Source organism: Girardinichthys multiradiatus, chromosome 1 (assembly GCF_021462225.1).
Source record: "Girardinichthys multiradiatus isolate DD_20200921_A chromosome 1, DD_fGirMul_XY1, whole genome shotgun sequence".
NCBI lineage: Eukaryota > Metazoa > Chordata > Actinopteri > Cyprinodontiformes > Goodeidae > Girardinichthys > Girardinichthys multiradiatus.
Window position 1 is genome coordinate 49642057 of NC_061794.1, and position 16814 is coordinate 49658870.

Genomic DNA, 16814 nt, shown 5'->3' on the forward strand with positions numbered 1-16814 from the left:
TTCTTCTTATGCTCTAATAACCAAAAGGCAGAGTTGTCCCGTCAGAAAAAAGGCATCTCTTGTCATACACCAACCGAAACCTTTTAACAAATGCAGCATTTCTTAAGAGGAATCTCTTTTTATCCCTCCTGATCGTGTGCTGAGGAATTTCAATGACACCCTCAGTTGACCCCTGTAAGTAGCCCTGGACCAGCCCTTTGATGCTGTCCAAATTGACCCTCTCGCTGCATTCATGCGTCTGAGTGATGCCTTTAGCACGTATCACTACTTTTTTACGGTTTTTAGTTTGGTATGCATAACTCTTGGGTCCTGTCGATGCAAACTCCGAAATGCTGTCTAACTCGTCAGTAAGATCACCCAGATAATTCCCCAATTCCAGAGGAGTTTCACCACTTTTTGTCACATAAATCAAACTGTCCGTGTCAATATAAATCAATCTGTCCTGTAACTTCTCCATGCTGCTGAGAAGTTTTAAACGTGCATAAGCGGTGGTGAATGCTGCAATAAAGACATTGTTTACCTTGCTTGGGGGAGAGATGACACGTTTGCTGTAGTTCCACTGCACTACACACATTTCAGGGTTGAAGAAATGGAAGTAGTTAACCCTGTATTTACTCGAGAACATGAAGCTGAAAAACTCATCAGGGTTAGTGATGACTGTGGTCTGAGACAGATCACTTCGCTGAGCAAACTTTCCCCAAAAGCTGTTTAAGCACAGTTTCGCTACCTGTCTTTTGGCAGGGTTCACCTCGATTTTGTCTGTGTCTAATTGGATACCCTGGTGAAGTTTGTAGTCTGCGACATACTTTGACCTGCTCTCCTCATCCACCGCTTCAGATGGGTAGCCTGAAGCCTCCTGCTTACACTTTAAAAAGCAGTGAATGTAACCTTTAAAGATTGTGTCGCTGGTCTTCTCAAAATGCCAAACTTCAGTGATTTTAGCTAGGCTATAACCACACTGTAACGCTTTACAAAACTCTACACTCACCCACACACCTGTCAGAGCTCTGTCCTCATCATTATGCCTGCAAGGACCTGACTGGTTATTTATTTCAGCACATGTGCGGCAGAGAATAAACTCCAGTTTATCTTGGGATGTTCTGTAAGGCAAAACGGGGAAAAAGAGCCCTCGTGGGAGGTAGACCACAGCTCTGATGAGGCCAAAGTAGCTGCTGGGGTCATCAAAATCTTTGTAAATGATGGTGGGGTGCCCAAGGGGAAAGACGCAGCTAGCATTTACATAAGGGTACAGAGATGTGTAATCCACATAGTGTACAGTTTCACCTGCCCTCGCTGTGTACCTCAACCTCATAGGACAGGTGCGACCACCATACAGAGCATCCCGGGGTGATAGCGGTTCGGGTGCATTAACTTTCTCAAGAAAGCTGATCACCCCTGGGTCTGATTTTTTCATTTCAGTCCACTCATGCTCCCAGATGACCTCGATACGAAGGCCGTACACAGTTTGTAACACCTTGCTTCTCTCAACAGTGGCTGCGTAAAACTGTTCAAATGCCACCCCTCTCAACGGACATTTGTCATGAGGCATGTAACACTTTTTACAGCCGTGGAAAAAACAGCCGTAAAATTCAAACGCAACTTTGACACCGTTAATCTCTGCATACCCATCCACAGAATATGGACCAATTTTCCTTTCCCCAATGTTTAATGCATGTTTGATGTCAATTTTTCTGCTGTCTGAAATCCAGCCAAGCCATTGAATGGACGTGCTAGAAAACGTCTTACTACTACGCCTGTAATCCAGAGGTGAGGGGATGGCCAAGGTTTTAGGAGGAAGGAAATTGGTTACAAAAACCTTCATGCAGGCTGAGGCTATCGTGACGCATTTAAGCGGATCCACACTTGTCTTCTTAAAGAACTCATCCCTGAATTTAACACAACCTTGATAAAGAATGTCCACATCATTTTTACAATAACGAAGAGCTTCCTTCTCAAAGTCAAAGACCTCTTTGCTCGCTTCTTTGTACCAGCTGTTAAACACCTGTTGTTCTTGAAGGCTCATGCGTTCTACAGTGTAGGAGGATGGAGGAGGAAAAGACCCCACATACTGGAGATGTTGTTCAGAGGAAAATAGGTCGGGGAAAAACCTTTGGTCTTATCACTAAAACCTAATGCTTTCGGCATCGCACTAAGCTTCATACACATGAAGGACAGGCTATCAATGTATTTTAACCTGTAATCAGGGTCGGTTAAACAGAGAACTTTACTTCCCTGCATGATGAGATGAGGTTTAATGCCTAACTGCAGCATAGCTGTGAGAATCAGGTAGCTGTCATATCCACGCACGTTATGAGCTATTAAGGTAAAGCCTCTGTACATCGGTCTCCTGAAATGGAGAAGTAATTTTTGGGTGCAATTCAATCCATAAGCATGCCATTCCTCACCTTTCAGCGTTTTAACACAGACCAGATAGGGGATGTGCACAACGTTCTCGTCAATGAAGCATTCAAAATCATAAAAAACCAGTTTATCATCTAACTGATTACAGGCTTGGGTGGTTTGAATGTAACACAGATGACCATCGCACGTCACATCTAAATCAGGACGTATATTCTCACCACAAATACGGCATTTTACACACGTGTGGTTTATCCTGCTTGCTGATTGGAATAACGTATATCCTTTTGCACACCTTGCACAGTTTTACCAACTCACAGTCACTCATAGGCCTGTCAGGACTAGGTCTTTTACGGGGTTCCCTGTGTCTACTGAAACAAGAAGAGTTACGACAGATTCTGTGACAACCTGCACAGGCGACAGGTTCGTTAATTTCACGCATACACTGGTATGAGTGACACACCGGACAATAGCCTTCACAATGGTGTGTGTTTGGCTTTTCATAGCTCCCGTAACAATATGCACAGATGTATCTCGATCCTATAAAACCCTTGAGATTTTTTATCCCATAGTAGCAGCAGAAAGAGAGGGTTTGATCGATCAGGGAAACTGGTCTCAAATTTACACAGAGCTGCAGAGTCTGTAACGGTTCTGTGAAACACTACAATTTTTCTCTTTAGAATGTTTTCAAATTTACCAATGTCGCTGAAAGTTACTGCTGTCTGATCATCTAAACCAGCCCTGTGTTGCCACTCCCTCCCCAGCTCTAAAGCCTGATTATCAGTAAGGTTAGAGTCAGAGACGTGTGCAAGACCAATGGCAAAGCATAACTGATTACCGGTATTATCTACAATATACAGGTGATGCTTTTTCTTATTAATCAGTTCACAGTCTAACGTTACTTTAACCTTACGTTGTGACCCTCCTGCAGGGTCATTAACTACCTGTAGAACAAATTCCAGGTTATTATCTGCAGGCATTTCAGCGTTGGACTGTACTAACTCATCCAGAAAATTCTCAAAAGCAGGCAGAATCATATTCCCATCATCGTTAATGGTAAACGTGACGTTACGGTTCAGATTTTCCCCGACTAATTCTAGCTGCACAACATCGTTACGTCTGGCTAACGATCTTGCAGTATCGGCTAATTCAGTGAGAATATGCATGATGTTTATATAGATTGTAGCAAGATCAGGAACATGACCAGGGCAGGGAGGCGGGATGGTAAAAGGTCTCCTTATTTCAATGTTATTAAAACGTTCACGTTCAACAGTCGCAGGATGATCTCCCTCAATCTGATCAGGGTTGACTGCAACCTCTGGATTTAAATTGCCGCCATGCTGCCCAGTATGATCAGCGGCGTCTGACGTTGATTCATTTTGCTGAATGCTGGATGGAGATGGTGTTCTATTTAAATCTTCAACAGCCTGTTCTAATGAGTGTAAAAAGTCACCGTGCAGATTTTGATTTATTACATTTTCACTGTTAGCAGGAGATGCATTTAACCCGATGTTATCTGCCACATCAGCATTAACAGGAATTTAATTAAGATGAGCAACAACATTCCTTATCTCATTCAGCACAAGTGTGATCTGGCTTTCCATATTAACATCAGAAGAAGAAGAAGAAGACCCAGGGATCAGTTTAAATTACCTTGATATCAGCGCAATGTTTCACTAACAATGTCTGACATGCAGCCAGAAGCGTTAAACATGATGCTTTATTACAACGGTCACGTAAGGATAGAGAAACTCTCTGTCTGCAATGTTGCTGTCCAGGTCTCGATGAAATCTGCTCCACCATCAACGTTGCCTCTGGAAAGATAAAGAAAAAATAAATTAATGAAATATGCGAATTAATTCAATAGGTAAATGAGTATAAGAAGAATTAAACTTACCATTCAATAAACCTTTAACAAGCCTTGCCCTGGTATAAAGAGCACAGAGTCGCCGTCTTTTCCTCAATTTAAGATATTCTGTGAAACAAAATAAAGTTACCTTACAATGCAGGTCTTTTGAAAAAAAAAAAATCTTGTTTCTGTGAAGATTTGAATATAACTATAACTTACTCCGTACACGGGGTATTTGAACGGTTCCGGGCGGTTCCAACTCTTCCTGCACTGAACTGGTACAGTTCTGCTGAATGTTATTGATGCTTGGATTCTGGTTTAAATCATTTGATATATCTGTAAAATATTTTATCAGGGGTTAAAACAAGTCTGCAATATCGCATAGACCTGTGAAAACATATGCTTAGAAATAAATATATATATATATATATATATTTATTTTCTTACTTACTCTCCTCTTCCGGAGCTGTTAATTTTTCCGGCGCACGGTCAGGTGACTGTGGTACATGAATGGCTTCGCCCTCTATTTCATGTTTAGCTGGGATCGGATTGTCTTTTTTAAAAACAAGTTTCCGTCTCAACTTTCATTTTTTCGGAGGCAGACGGTTACAAACGCTGACCTCTCCAACGTTCAGGAATACGTCTCTTGTTAAATCTGTAAGTAGAATTTATCTCATTTATTTTTTAAATCACAAAATAGCATTCACCAGTTGACTAAACTAGATGTTGTTGTTGCAGTTAATAATTACCATAGTCAGACTGTGTAAAAACGATACCATCCAGCTCATCACTCGTGGGTTCTAAAGAATATAAGTTAAACATTATTATTATCCAACGAGCATTCACAAGCACTTAAATAATTCTTAAAGATGAATACTTACTACTGAAGATTGCGTTGTATCTTTCGATAGAAGCCGAATGTTCACCACCTTCGTTTCCTGAAATATTTTCCGACATTTTTTTTTCAGCTTCTCCTTACAAGTGCTCCTAAAAATATTTCAGTGTAATTGGTTAAAAATAAAATTTTAGCTACCAGATCTGAAGCCGATCTCCCAGTAAAGATTGCGCTGTACCTCTCGATAGAACCAGGATGACTGACTACGCTACCTTCAGCGCGCATAGTTACGCCCCTTGGCCACACCCCCCCGAGACACCTCAGCAACAGCGCAGACGCGTTAATTCAATAAACAGGGAATGGTAATTGTCAGACAATGCTCGACACTTTGGGCCAGGAAGGAGCACGGTCGTCTTAATTACTTGGACTACAGTTGGTGTGAAGACTGTCTGAGACAATACGCAAGAAACAGCTGTGATGCCTTAATTCAATAAACAGTGACTGAGGATTTTATAACCTTTATTTTTTATTTTTTCAGTTCATTTATTTCTCTGTTTTAGATCATCTACAAGTTACTGGTGCAGATTAGATTACACAAATATTTGAGCAGAGGAAGAAAGGTTCTGTATCTACTTTTTGTCTCCTTGTTTTTTAGATGTAAAAATATCCATCTAAATAACCTGTGTTAAAACAAAATTAATTTACAATTCTGTCAGGTTTTCTCTTTTTATCAGAATTTCGTGTGATGTCCCTGCATTAACCTGAGTGACCTTTTAAAGTGGATAAACTACATGTTTTGTTTTTAGATGTTTTTTACATCTAAAAACATACACTTAGAAAGATTCGCTTCCTTGTAAAGACAACATCCGGCTAATGACAACATCTGGCTAATGACGATATCCGGTTACGTCACAGGAAGGCCCACCACCGGAAGTCCCGCCCACCTGTCAAAATTGTCACACCTCGCTTGATTGAAGGATGTGCATTTAGTCTTTCTCACCTTTGTCTTCATTCTCTGGACCTTGTGCTGACATATGGCATTGAGTGTAAAGACATAACAATATTTTCTCATAACCCTGTCCTGTCTGACCATTTCTTAATAACCTTTGAGTTTAATTTAACCGAGTACTCCACAACGGAAAGAAAATTTCATTATAGTAGATCATTATCAGGTGATGCTGTAACAACCTTTAAAGAATCTGTTCCACTTTTAATTTCCTCATTATCACTGAAAAGCACAGTGGAGGGCAATAATTCTGTTTCTTCCCCTTCATAAATTGATTCTCTTGTTCATAGTGTTTCTTCATCGTTGCGTGATACATTATACATTATTAATAGGAGGCTAGCTCCTTGGTTTAATTCAGAGCTGCGTACTTTAAAGCACAATGTTAGAAAATTGGAGAGAAAATGGCGCTCTACACACCTAGAGGATTCCTACTTAATCTGGAAAAATAGCCTACTGTTGTATAAAAAGACACTTCACCAAGCTAGAACAGTTTATTTCTCATCATTAATAGAAGAGGACAAGAATAATCCTAGGTTTCTCTTTAGTACAGTTGCTAAACTTACACAGAGTCATAGCTCTGTTGAGCCATCCATTCCCTTAGCTCTCAGTAGTCATGACTTTATGGGATTCTTCTTAAATAAAATTGATTCTATTAAAAATAAAATCTTTGACATACTCCTGAAGATGATTACTTCATCCTCAGCAAGTGAGACAACATTGGAAATAACTGCAGAACCTGATTTGTGTTTGGACTGTTTTGATCCTGTGGAGCTTCCTGAGTTATCAGAAATATTAGCTTCATCTAAACCTTCAACTTGTATGTTAGACCCAATCCCAACCAAATTATTTAAGGAAGTGTTCCCTCTGATTACCAGCCCCATTTTAGACATTTTGGACTTGTGTCTGTTCTGGTTCTGTTAGATCTCAGTGCTGCATTTGATCCAGTCGACCATAATATTCTCTTAGAAAGGCTGGAATATGCTGTAGGGATCAGGGGAACAGCGCTAGGCTGGTTTAAATCTTATCTGTCTGACAGATTCGAGTTTGTTCATGTAAATGATAAATCATCTTTAAACTCCAGGGTTAATTGTGGAGTACCACAGGGTTCAGTACTTGGGCCAATTCTCTTTACTATATATATGCTTCCAATAGGTCAAATTATTAGGCAGCATAGGATAAATTTTCACTGTTACGCTGATGATACTCAGCTTTACTTATCCATAAATCCTGATGAGCCCAACCAGTTAGATAGACTACAAGCATGTCTTGAAGACATAAAAACTTGGATGACTTTAGATTTTTTGCTTCTAAATTCAGACAAGACAGAAGTTGTTGTCTTTGGACTGGAGTCTTTAAAAAAGAAACTGCTTAGTCAATCACTTAACCTGGATGGCATTAAATTGACCTCCGGTAATAAAGTAAAAAACCTTGGTGTTATTTTTGACTAGGACATGTCATTTAAATCCTATATTAAACAGGTTTCTAGGATTTCCTTCTTTCACCTCCAGAACATTGCCAAAATTAGAAATATTCTGTCCAGGAGTGACGCTGAAAAACTAGTCCATGTATTTGTTACTTCAAGGCTGGACTATTGTAATTCTTTACTATCAGGATGTCCACAAAATGCAGTTAAAAGCCTTCAGCTGATTCAAAATGCTGCAGCAAGAGTTCTGATGAAAATTAAAAAGAGAGATCATATTTCTCCTATTTTAGCTTCCCTTCATTGGCTCCCTGTTAAATCCAGAATAGAATTTAAAATTCTCCTCCTCACATATAAAGCCCTTAATGATCTAGCTCCATCATACATCAGAGATCTGATTGGTCCATATGTTCCTAACAGAGCACTTTGTTCTCAGACTGCAGGTTTACTGGTGGTTCCTAGAGTCTCTAGAAGTAGAATGGGAGGCAGATCCTTTAGTTATCAGGCTCCTCTCCTGTGGAACCAGCTCCCAGTTTTAGTCCGTGAGGCAGACACCCTGTCTACTTTTAAGGCTAGGCTTAAAACTTTCCTTTTTGATAAAGCTTATAGTTAGAGTGGCTTAGGTTATCCTGAGCTATCTGTGTAGTTATGCTGCTATAGGCTTAGGCTGCTGGAGGACATAATGACCACTTTCATCCTCTTTGCTACATTCTCATACTACTCTCCAATTTTGCATTATTTGCTGTTATTTCAGTTTTTAACTTTATGTTCTCTCTTTTCTCTTCCTAGAAGCTACACCTGGCTTGACTCTGTGTCTACCTGTGACACCTTTCTGGAGAGGGGCATCGTCCAAGCTTCTGCTGGCAACAACTTAATGCTCACCTTCTACAGATGATCCACATGTCCCTGTCTTTCAGTGTTTAACCCTTTCTCTCTCCTAGACATGGCTACTGACTGAGCTTCTACTGTAACTAACTCTATGTTCTCTCTTTCAGACTCTAACCTTGAAAACTGGATCAGAGTTTATCTGTTCTTTCTTTCTAGATGAAACGACTAAAGGAGCTACATCCATTAACATTTACTTTTCCTTCCCATAGAAAGTACTCCTGGATCAGTGCTTCTTTGTGTCTCTGCTCTGTTCTCTCAAACCTCCAGTCGGTCGTGGCAGATGGCCGCTCACACTGAGCCTGGTTCTGGTTCTGCTGGAGGTTTCTTCCTGTTAAAAGGGAGTTTTTCCTCTCCACTGTCGCTACATGCATGCTCAGTATGAGGGATTGCTGCAAAGTCAACACCAGTGACTGTCCACTGTCTCTACATGCTCATCCAGGAGGAGTGAATGCTGCAAGTCACTGACTGGATGCAATCTGCTGGGTTTCCTTAGATAGAAAAACTTTTTATCCAATTTGAATAAATAACTGAATCTGACTGAACTGTTCAATGATTAGGATTAATAGGAATGTATGAACCTGACTGTGTGAAGTGCCTTGAGATTACATGTGTTGTGAATTGGCGCTATATAAATAAACTGAATTGAATTGAATTGGTACAACTGTCTGCTTTTATCCTCAGGTTAAATTCTCATTTGCTGCTGTTTAGGTCCCTATATGAGTTTAATAGGTTATGTGGGGAGGGTGCATTTTGCACGCCTTTCTACAGATCTGTTTCTGCAGGGTCTCAGTAGCATGAGGCCTCGATGAACAGAGGGATAGATCCAACAGACACGTTTCAAATATCCTTTATAAATAAATCCTGACAGGATTTCCTCTGTCTTTGTCTTTTCCCTCCATCTGCAGATCTTGACTGCGTTGGACCGGGACGGGTACTGTCGGAAACACAAGCTAAGGCACAAACTGGAGCAAGCCATCAACCTGATGTCTGGCAGCAGCTGAGGCCAGGCGATGGATCAGCAGACTCATGGGTTGGGGGAAGAAGGAACGGGGGAGGGAGGGAATTTAATTTTCCTGAACTGTCTGAACAGTCAGCCGAAACGGTCCAAGTCGGACCGAATGGACAACAGCAACAGTTTCAGCATCACCAGCAATCAATCTATCAGTAATTTATTGGTCACAAGATGGATTGATTGGCTGATTGGCTCATTGGGACCCCAGATCCCACCGTCTAGTGGACAGATAATTTCCTGAGACACATTGATTCATTTAGAACTGGACCTCAAAATGGTGACTTCCCAGCAAAAAATAAGCTTTTAGATGCAGGTTGGTTTGGATTGGACCTGCTAAAGTCTGAGCTCAGTTTTATCAAAAGACTGATGTAAAGTGAGGACATGAGGAAGAAGAGGCCCATTCTGGACTTTAGGTTCAGGACATGGACCCGGTCTCAGGGTAACAAAAGGGTCTCTTCACAGAGGAGATTAATGCGGACCTCAATGATCCTCACTTTTAACCCTTTCAAAGCTCCACCTAGGAGGATCTGGATCCACTCTCAGAAAATTAGTTCACTACTCCTGATGGAAGGCATGAGAGTCCGGTCCTGACCGGAATGTGTTCGGATTATGAGGTCTTTTGAAGCTTTAATGGAGAAGGAGGACAATTAAGTGGATGAGCCAACCTAAAGGTGATGTCAGATGTTGGTTCTGAAGTGAATCCACGCGGATTTGGAAATGAAACTTTGAAGCCGAGCCGTGCCAGAATTTTTCTCTGGACAATCAGTTTTTTCCACAGCACACTGAGCCTGATGTGTACTGACCGATCTCTTCCTGTCTTTGTTCCTGCTTTTCCTCCATCCCTGTTCCTGATCCCGCCCCCTGTTTCCTCATTGGTCAGTCATGCTGGCCAGGAGGATGTACTGCCTGACCCAAAGACTGTGGAAGTCACCGAGTCGTGACAGAAACTCTGTTTGAATACATTCCAGCACAGGTACGCCGGCAGCATCTGGTTTCCAACCTTTCAGAACCACATTTTCAGGACCAGAACCACCTGGGATCAGAGCTCCGGTCTGATCCACGTGCCCACACATAGCCATGCTTGACAGCGCCACAATAACTGTGTTCCGGGGGAAATACTGTGGAGAGCTACAAGCCCAGTGCCATGCAAAGACCAGAACAGATCTCCCTCAGGACTGGACTGGACCAAATCTGGATCCAGAACAAAGAGAATGGAGGATTACCGAACCAGACTCCCAGAACTCTCAAGACTCGTGGCCATAATTGTAAACAACAAAAGAAAAAGGAAAGAAAATGAAGCTGAAATGATGTTAAAGTATAAAAAGAGTTCAGAGGAAAGGAAAAAATATTGAAATGTAACCATGTAATCAGAACTTTGTGGATTTTAAAGAACTGAACTTGTATAAAGCTGAACGTAACTTTACATCTGAGTCCGAAGGAAGACGAGAGCCTGAATAAGACTGATCAGACAGTACCAACCAGCCCGAAAGCTTGCTGACCAGACTGGACCGAGCCCAAATAATCCTTCTGTGTGGATGCAGAACAAAAGGGACATCTTGGTACTTTTTATGAGCAGAACCAGAGCTCAGTTGGTTTGATGTCAACAGGTTTAGGGCTTTTCAGAAGGTTTATTTGTTGTTTTAGATGTCGCATCTAAATCACAATGAGAGTGTGCACACTGTCTGCAACCAACTGGGCAAAATTGGGTTTGGACCACCTGAGACACCTTAACCCGGTGTGGGATGCTCTAAATGTGTGAGTGTTTCTGTGCTGGAACTTTTCACATCACACAGCTGACTCTTAGGTCCCGCTTAGAGGTCCGTTTGCTCCTCACTTTCAGACAGCAGTACCAGAAAGATTCTGATCTGTCTCTGCTTTTAGTTTCTTCACTTTTACTGGGTCAAAATGAAAGGAAGCCTAGTGCAACTGATCTGCAGAGAGTCACGTCTCTAAATGGCCAATGAGTGAAAACTGAACACATTAATACTGGATTCTTCATCTCAGGTTTATATTTGTGTTCTCGTCAAACCGTTTTCATTCGGGCCCAGAAACCCTCGGTGGTTTGGTTCCCTTCAGCTTCGCTGCTGCTTTTTCATAGCTGATGTTTGGAAAAGGAGCAAAACGACATAAAAACTGACAGATTTTATTTTCATGTGATACATTTTTATTTGAAAAGGGTAAAAATGTACTTTTTATGGTCTGTTTTGTTGAAGTTACTGACATCTAGTGGTGGGATTGGAGACAGCAGTTGTCAGCCTGCTAGTTACCAACAGGCTCCATCACCGGTCTCCACATTTATTAGTCAGAAATGTTTATTTCTTCCTTTGATTATCTAGAAAGTAGATGGGCTCCATTGATTGGCTGCAGACTGTCACAGATTGAACCCAGTTGGTGACCTGAGATCAGAATCAGGATGACCTCTGAGGACATCTGCAGAGGTCTAACATCCAGATGTTTGGTGTGAAAATATTTCAGCACAGATGAATTGTCTCTTTGGGCTCTCTGTGATGCCATAAAGATACGAAGCACCTTTCTTTTCTCTCTTGCCGATGTTTCACTGTCATTTTAGTCTGTCTGGGGCCAAAAGGACCCGAGGGGGGAAGGGTTCTGCATTTTTTGATGATAATTAATAGAAGCGGGAGGGAAGCCACTAGCGTACCAACACCACTGTTCACCCACCGCTGTGTGTCTGTGTCTCCACGCTGCTGCAGTGGAAACCCATTAAATCACTGATCATATCTGTAGCTCAATGAAAAATCACTTTTCTTCTAGAGTCGCTCCGTTTAAATCACCTGATTTACATCGTTTCACATCTGCGATCAGATCCTTTATACGTTCCTTCTAATAACACCGCAGGTCAATCTCTGAGTCATTACAGAGGAGGGAATATACTGCCTAGAATGTGTTTCTCCTCACTGTCCTGATAGGAGGAGAAAGTGAGGAAAGCACAGGAGGGAAACCTGGGAGGAAAAACAGGTGTAGAACAGAAGAATCTGGATGAAAGGATGAGACCAGGATATGTTTCTGCATACTAACTTGAGAGGAGGAAGAGAAGGGATGGAAGGTGGAGAGACAGCTGGAATACTGAGCAGAAAGCAAAAATTGAGGCAGCTTCATCCATCAAACCAGCCGAGGGGAAGCAGGAGGAGATCAGACCAAAGCTGAACAGTTTAGCTGCTCAGCAGTTGTTTCACAATGCTGACTTGGTGTAAGGTTCACAGATATCCAGTTTCTGTTCCTGTAGTTCCTGGTTGAACTGCAGGAACTGACAGCCATGGTTCCTAACCAAGAAAACATGGAAAGCCTCCTCCACAATTCTCATGGTGAGCTAGTCCAGGTACCTGGTGTTCCTGGAGTGACTTCCGGATGAACAGAAGATGATAGATGGATCAGAGCCTCATCTTCAGTAATAACTGTGTTGCTGTGGTGGTAAAGAAGATGATTACCTGAAGGTGAACCTCTGGATGTGTGGCTCCAGAAAATTTCAGTTCTCATCTATGTTCCTGAGGTATGGTCCAAGACTGCTAGGGTCTGCCTTAGACAGAATCAGAACCAGCTTTATTGAGTTTCCAGCGCTCACAGCATCCAGACATTAAGATAAATATATAAACTTAAGAGGAAATAAGCTATGGAGAAAAGGAGAGGAGCTCTAGCATCCAGGATGAGATCAAGTAGAGCTGCTGCAGCTGCTCCTCCACGTTCAGAGGTGTCATCTGATCAGGAGGATCCAGGAGGCCTCACTTTGAAGGTCTTCTAGGATGTGTGTGTCTTCTGAACCCGTTACGTCACCTCACCGATGGATGGTTGAATGGAATTTTTTATCTCACCATATTTAGAAAACTATAAGGTTTTCACAACTTTTTCTAGTCAAAGTTTTGAGGGACGCCCAGAATCCTGGATTAGTGTTCGTATTAATGACTTTTAAAGAAGAGCATCACAGAGATCTTCCTCCGCCAAACTTCCCTGCTGTTTCCAACAGAGCCTCACCAAAGCTCAATTTGTTTGCTCCTGCACCTACTTTCTCCTGAGTTTCATGATTTGGGACTGGACGCTTTCCGTTTCTTTGGTAACTAACTAATCAATCAATCACATGAGCTTCTTGGCTGACATCACAAAGCAGATTTCTAAGCAGATTAGTGATTGGCTGGATTTCCACAGTGGTGGCGTCACCAGGTCCGTCCTCTGGATGAGGTTGGGAGGTAGCAGAAGATGGGCTGGGTCTAATTCCTGGAGCAATGAGTTTTAGAAAGCAGGGCGTGGACTGATGGCACAGACACTCAGAGAGGAGGGGTATTTATTATTTTAATTTATTTTTTATGATGGATTTTATTTATTGTGGGAGGATGTAGACATGGTTCTTAGTTTGTACAGCACTAAAAAAAGGAAGAGCTCAACATGACTTAGCTCATATGTCGGTTTTAGTTTAAACTGACAGGACCTCCCATTTGTCCTTCTCTGTTTGGGTTTTATGTGTCTTTCAGAACCAGAGGAAGTTCAGATTTATGTTCTGAAATGTGAGAAACGCTTCAATCAACCCCACAGATTGATCCGTCCGTCTCATTTCTCTCCACCTGAAGCGAACCAATCAATTTGATTGATCAGAACCACTCTCTGCAAACAGCCCACGGACTGACACCGACTGTTGGACTCTTCGTCCCATTGAAGAGTTCACAGGTGTTTAAAACCAGTTAAAGGTGCCATTGATTTTATCTCCACAGCAGAGAGAGAGCTGCTGATGAAACGAAGAAACCAACGGTTTCCTTGGAGAAAAGAAACAAATGAAATGTTGAAGTAGTGGGAATTAGTCCCAACAAACTGAAGCAAAGTATTACTCCTAAAAATAATTATTTATATGTCTGTATGGGTGTTTTCAGTATGTTTAATATGATCCGCAGCAGCTGATCAAACAGGAATGTTGTTTTTATTTTATTTTCCAGAAAAAGAAAAATGGATTGTCCTGACTTCATGTTAAAATGAATGTAGGCGGGGCCTCACTGACCCCCGTCTACACTTGCACACCTGATAGATGGTCGCTTGGTCGACTGAGCTGACAGCGAATCCTAGCCGCCGTCTTTGTATCATGGCAACAGCGTGTCACTAAACTCCCTGGGCTTTATTGTACCATGGTATCATTATTGATTCAGGTTTATTAATATTCATATGAGCGAGTGCCTCTCAGCTGCTGCAGGCTCCAGATCCGCGGCTGCATTCAAATTAGCACTTTGTTCTGGATTTAAACACAACGTAAAGTGTTCCTTGTTGGGATCCCCGAGCCGGTGGCTGAGGAGTACCGCTATAACCGGATCTCGAAATGTTGATCCTGGCGGCGCTTCAGGTCAGGAAAGTGTCGGATCAAAAGGCTTCCCCAGATGTCACAGAGTTTAAAATTATTAAAGAAAACATGGAATTAATTTCAAACCAATAACAGTTTAGGGCAAAACATAGTCAGGTGTACACGACTCTGCAAACGTCCGCCAGACATGTCAACGCAATCCTTACAACATGTGAAAAAGTCTCCACATCTAACAGTTTTACATGTGACACACTGCTCCGAGCAACCGGTCATGAGTACGCACTGCATCACTGCTGCTCTGTGCGCCACACTGACAGGTGTATCCCCCTTCATTGTCCCTAGTCTGGTTTAATGGGACCACCTTCTTTTCTTTTAGTTTTTCCAAAGCTGCATCTGCGCTGCTCACAGTACGCCGGACTATGTTCTGCCCTTTACGCTCATTTATAAAAGTGCATCGGACACAGCCTCGCCCTCTGTGTTACCAGGGCAACACAGAGACTCTGATTGGTTGTTTTCCCTCAGGTGGATTCTTGCTGAAGAATCTGCTGCTATTGTTTCAGGGAAGCTGCCCTTGTTGCTATTTGTAAAAATATATCAAAAACTTATGTTCTGATTATGCTTTAATGCCATTTCAAGCCTGACCTTGGAAGTCTCTGATTTGCCGCCTGCAGGTCTGCAGCGCCACCATCAGTTTGTCGGTCGCTTCGCCTAGAAACATTTGAATTCCCACTGAAAACTCTAAAAGCTGTCGCCATGTCCAGGATGTAGTCAGGGCCCATCTTTGATACCATTCGCCATTGCCTTTTTTTTATTAGTGTTTTTTGCTGATTTGAAATGTAATGTTGATGATGAATCATGTAAGGGTCTGTGTCAGTTTTTATATCATTGCCTTCTGCTGAGTTTGTATATTTGTGTGATTTCACTAAAGTGTAAAGAGGAAAACCTGTGTTATGTCTGGTAACTATTCAGGAGGAAGAGACAAAGGCTGATCACATGGAAGAGATCACATGACTTCCTCCTATGTGAACTGACTTTAGCTAATACCCCCACCCACCCCACTGCAGTACCGTCAGCCATCGAAGGCTACCAAGGGTACAGGCTAATTAATGGAGAACAATGATCCAGGCTTTGCAGCAATTATCAGCTGCGACAAGAGTTGTTATCACAGGTTGGTTTTATCTGGAAAAGCTCCTGATTAAAATACATTAGTTGCTCTCAGCGCTGACTAAAAAATGATTCCCTGGATCGTCAAACTGAATTTGTACAAGGAAACGATCTTCACGAATTTGGTTTCTGTACAGAACTTTGCAACTTGTATCAAAAAGCACTAAAGATCAAAGGTAGTTGTTCAGATGTACGAAAACTTACCTTAACTTTTTGTTGCCGGATAATATTAGGATAAAACCTGAAACTTTTTCAAACATCTCATTAAAAGTTTGTTTTAACATAGAGAAAAACATAAAAGATTTCAATTTCTCACGTATTTTTTAATTAATGATATTTCTAATGATTTTTACTGACTTCCAGCGGTAGCAACATGTTCTTTGCTACACTTCATGGTCCAGTCAAGGACTGCAAGGTGTCCCGGTCCTACTGCGGCAAATCGAGCCCAAACAATCATCCCCCTGCCACCGTGCTTCACTGTTGGTATCAGATGTTTGTTTTGATCTGCAGCGTTTGGTTTTGTGTGGATCATGATCAAAGATCTCTGCTTTGGTCTCATCTGTCCAGAGAACATTGTCCCAGACGTCTTGGAACCAGGTAATTCATATGTTGCGAACTCCTGGTAGTTTACGAGGTGTAGTTTTTACCTTCTGATAAAATGAAATCAACGGCCAGCATTTACTGAAAAAGTACCAAGGCTCAATGACTATTATGTTTCTTATTATTCTTCAATTGAAACATAAAAAAAAATACATTAAACAAACACCTCAATCAGAATGTGTTACTTTTTGGTAGGAAGGTATTATCCATATTCCCCACAGATAAGAAAACCAAGTCGTATTTGGCCCTCCATAGCTTAGCCATCCTTTCCATCAGAACCATCATTCAAAGTTTAACCAGGTCGCAGAAAGTTGGACTTTTACTGACTCAGTTATAATTTTGATCTGTTTTCCAGTTTTTCCACAATCACAGTTTAAGTTTGATGACTC

The 16814-nt window shown here is 41.7% G+C and overlaps 1 protein-coding gene across 2 annotated transcripts in view; it reads left to right on the top strand.

Moving 5' to 3' along the window:
- plxna3 (plexin A3) overlaps positions 1 to 15603 on the top strand; it is a 182819-nt gene extending 167216 nt beyond the window's left edge. For both annotated transcript variants that reach the window (XM_047360453.1, XM_047360380.1), the window contains exon 38: positions 9262 to 15603. In XM_047360453.1, the coding sequence (XP_047216409.1) occupies positions 9262 to 9357 (96 nt within the window). In that variant the 3' untranslated portion in view covers positions 9358 to 15603. The remainder of the gene's footprint in view (positions 1 to 9261) is intronic.
- Positions 15604 to 16814: the final 1211 nt, after the last annotated feature.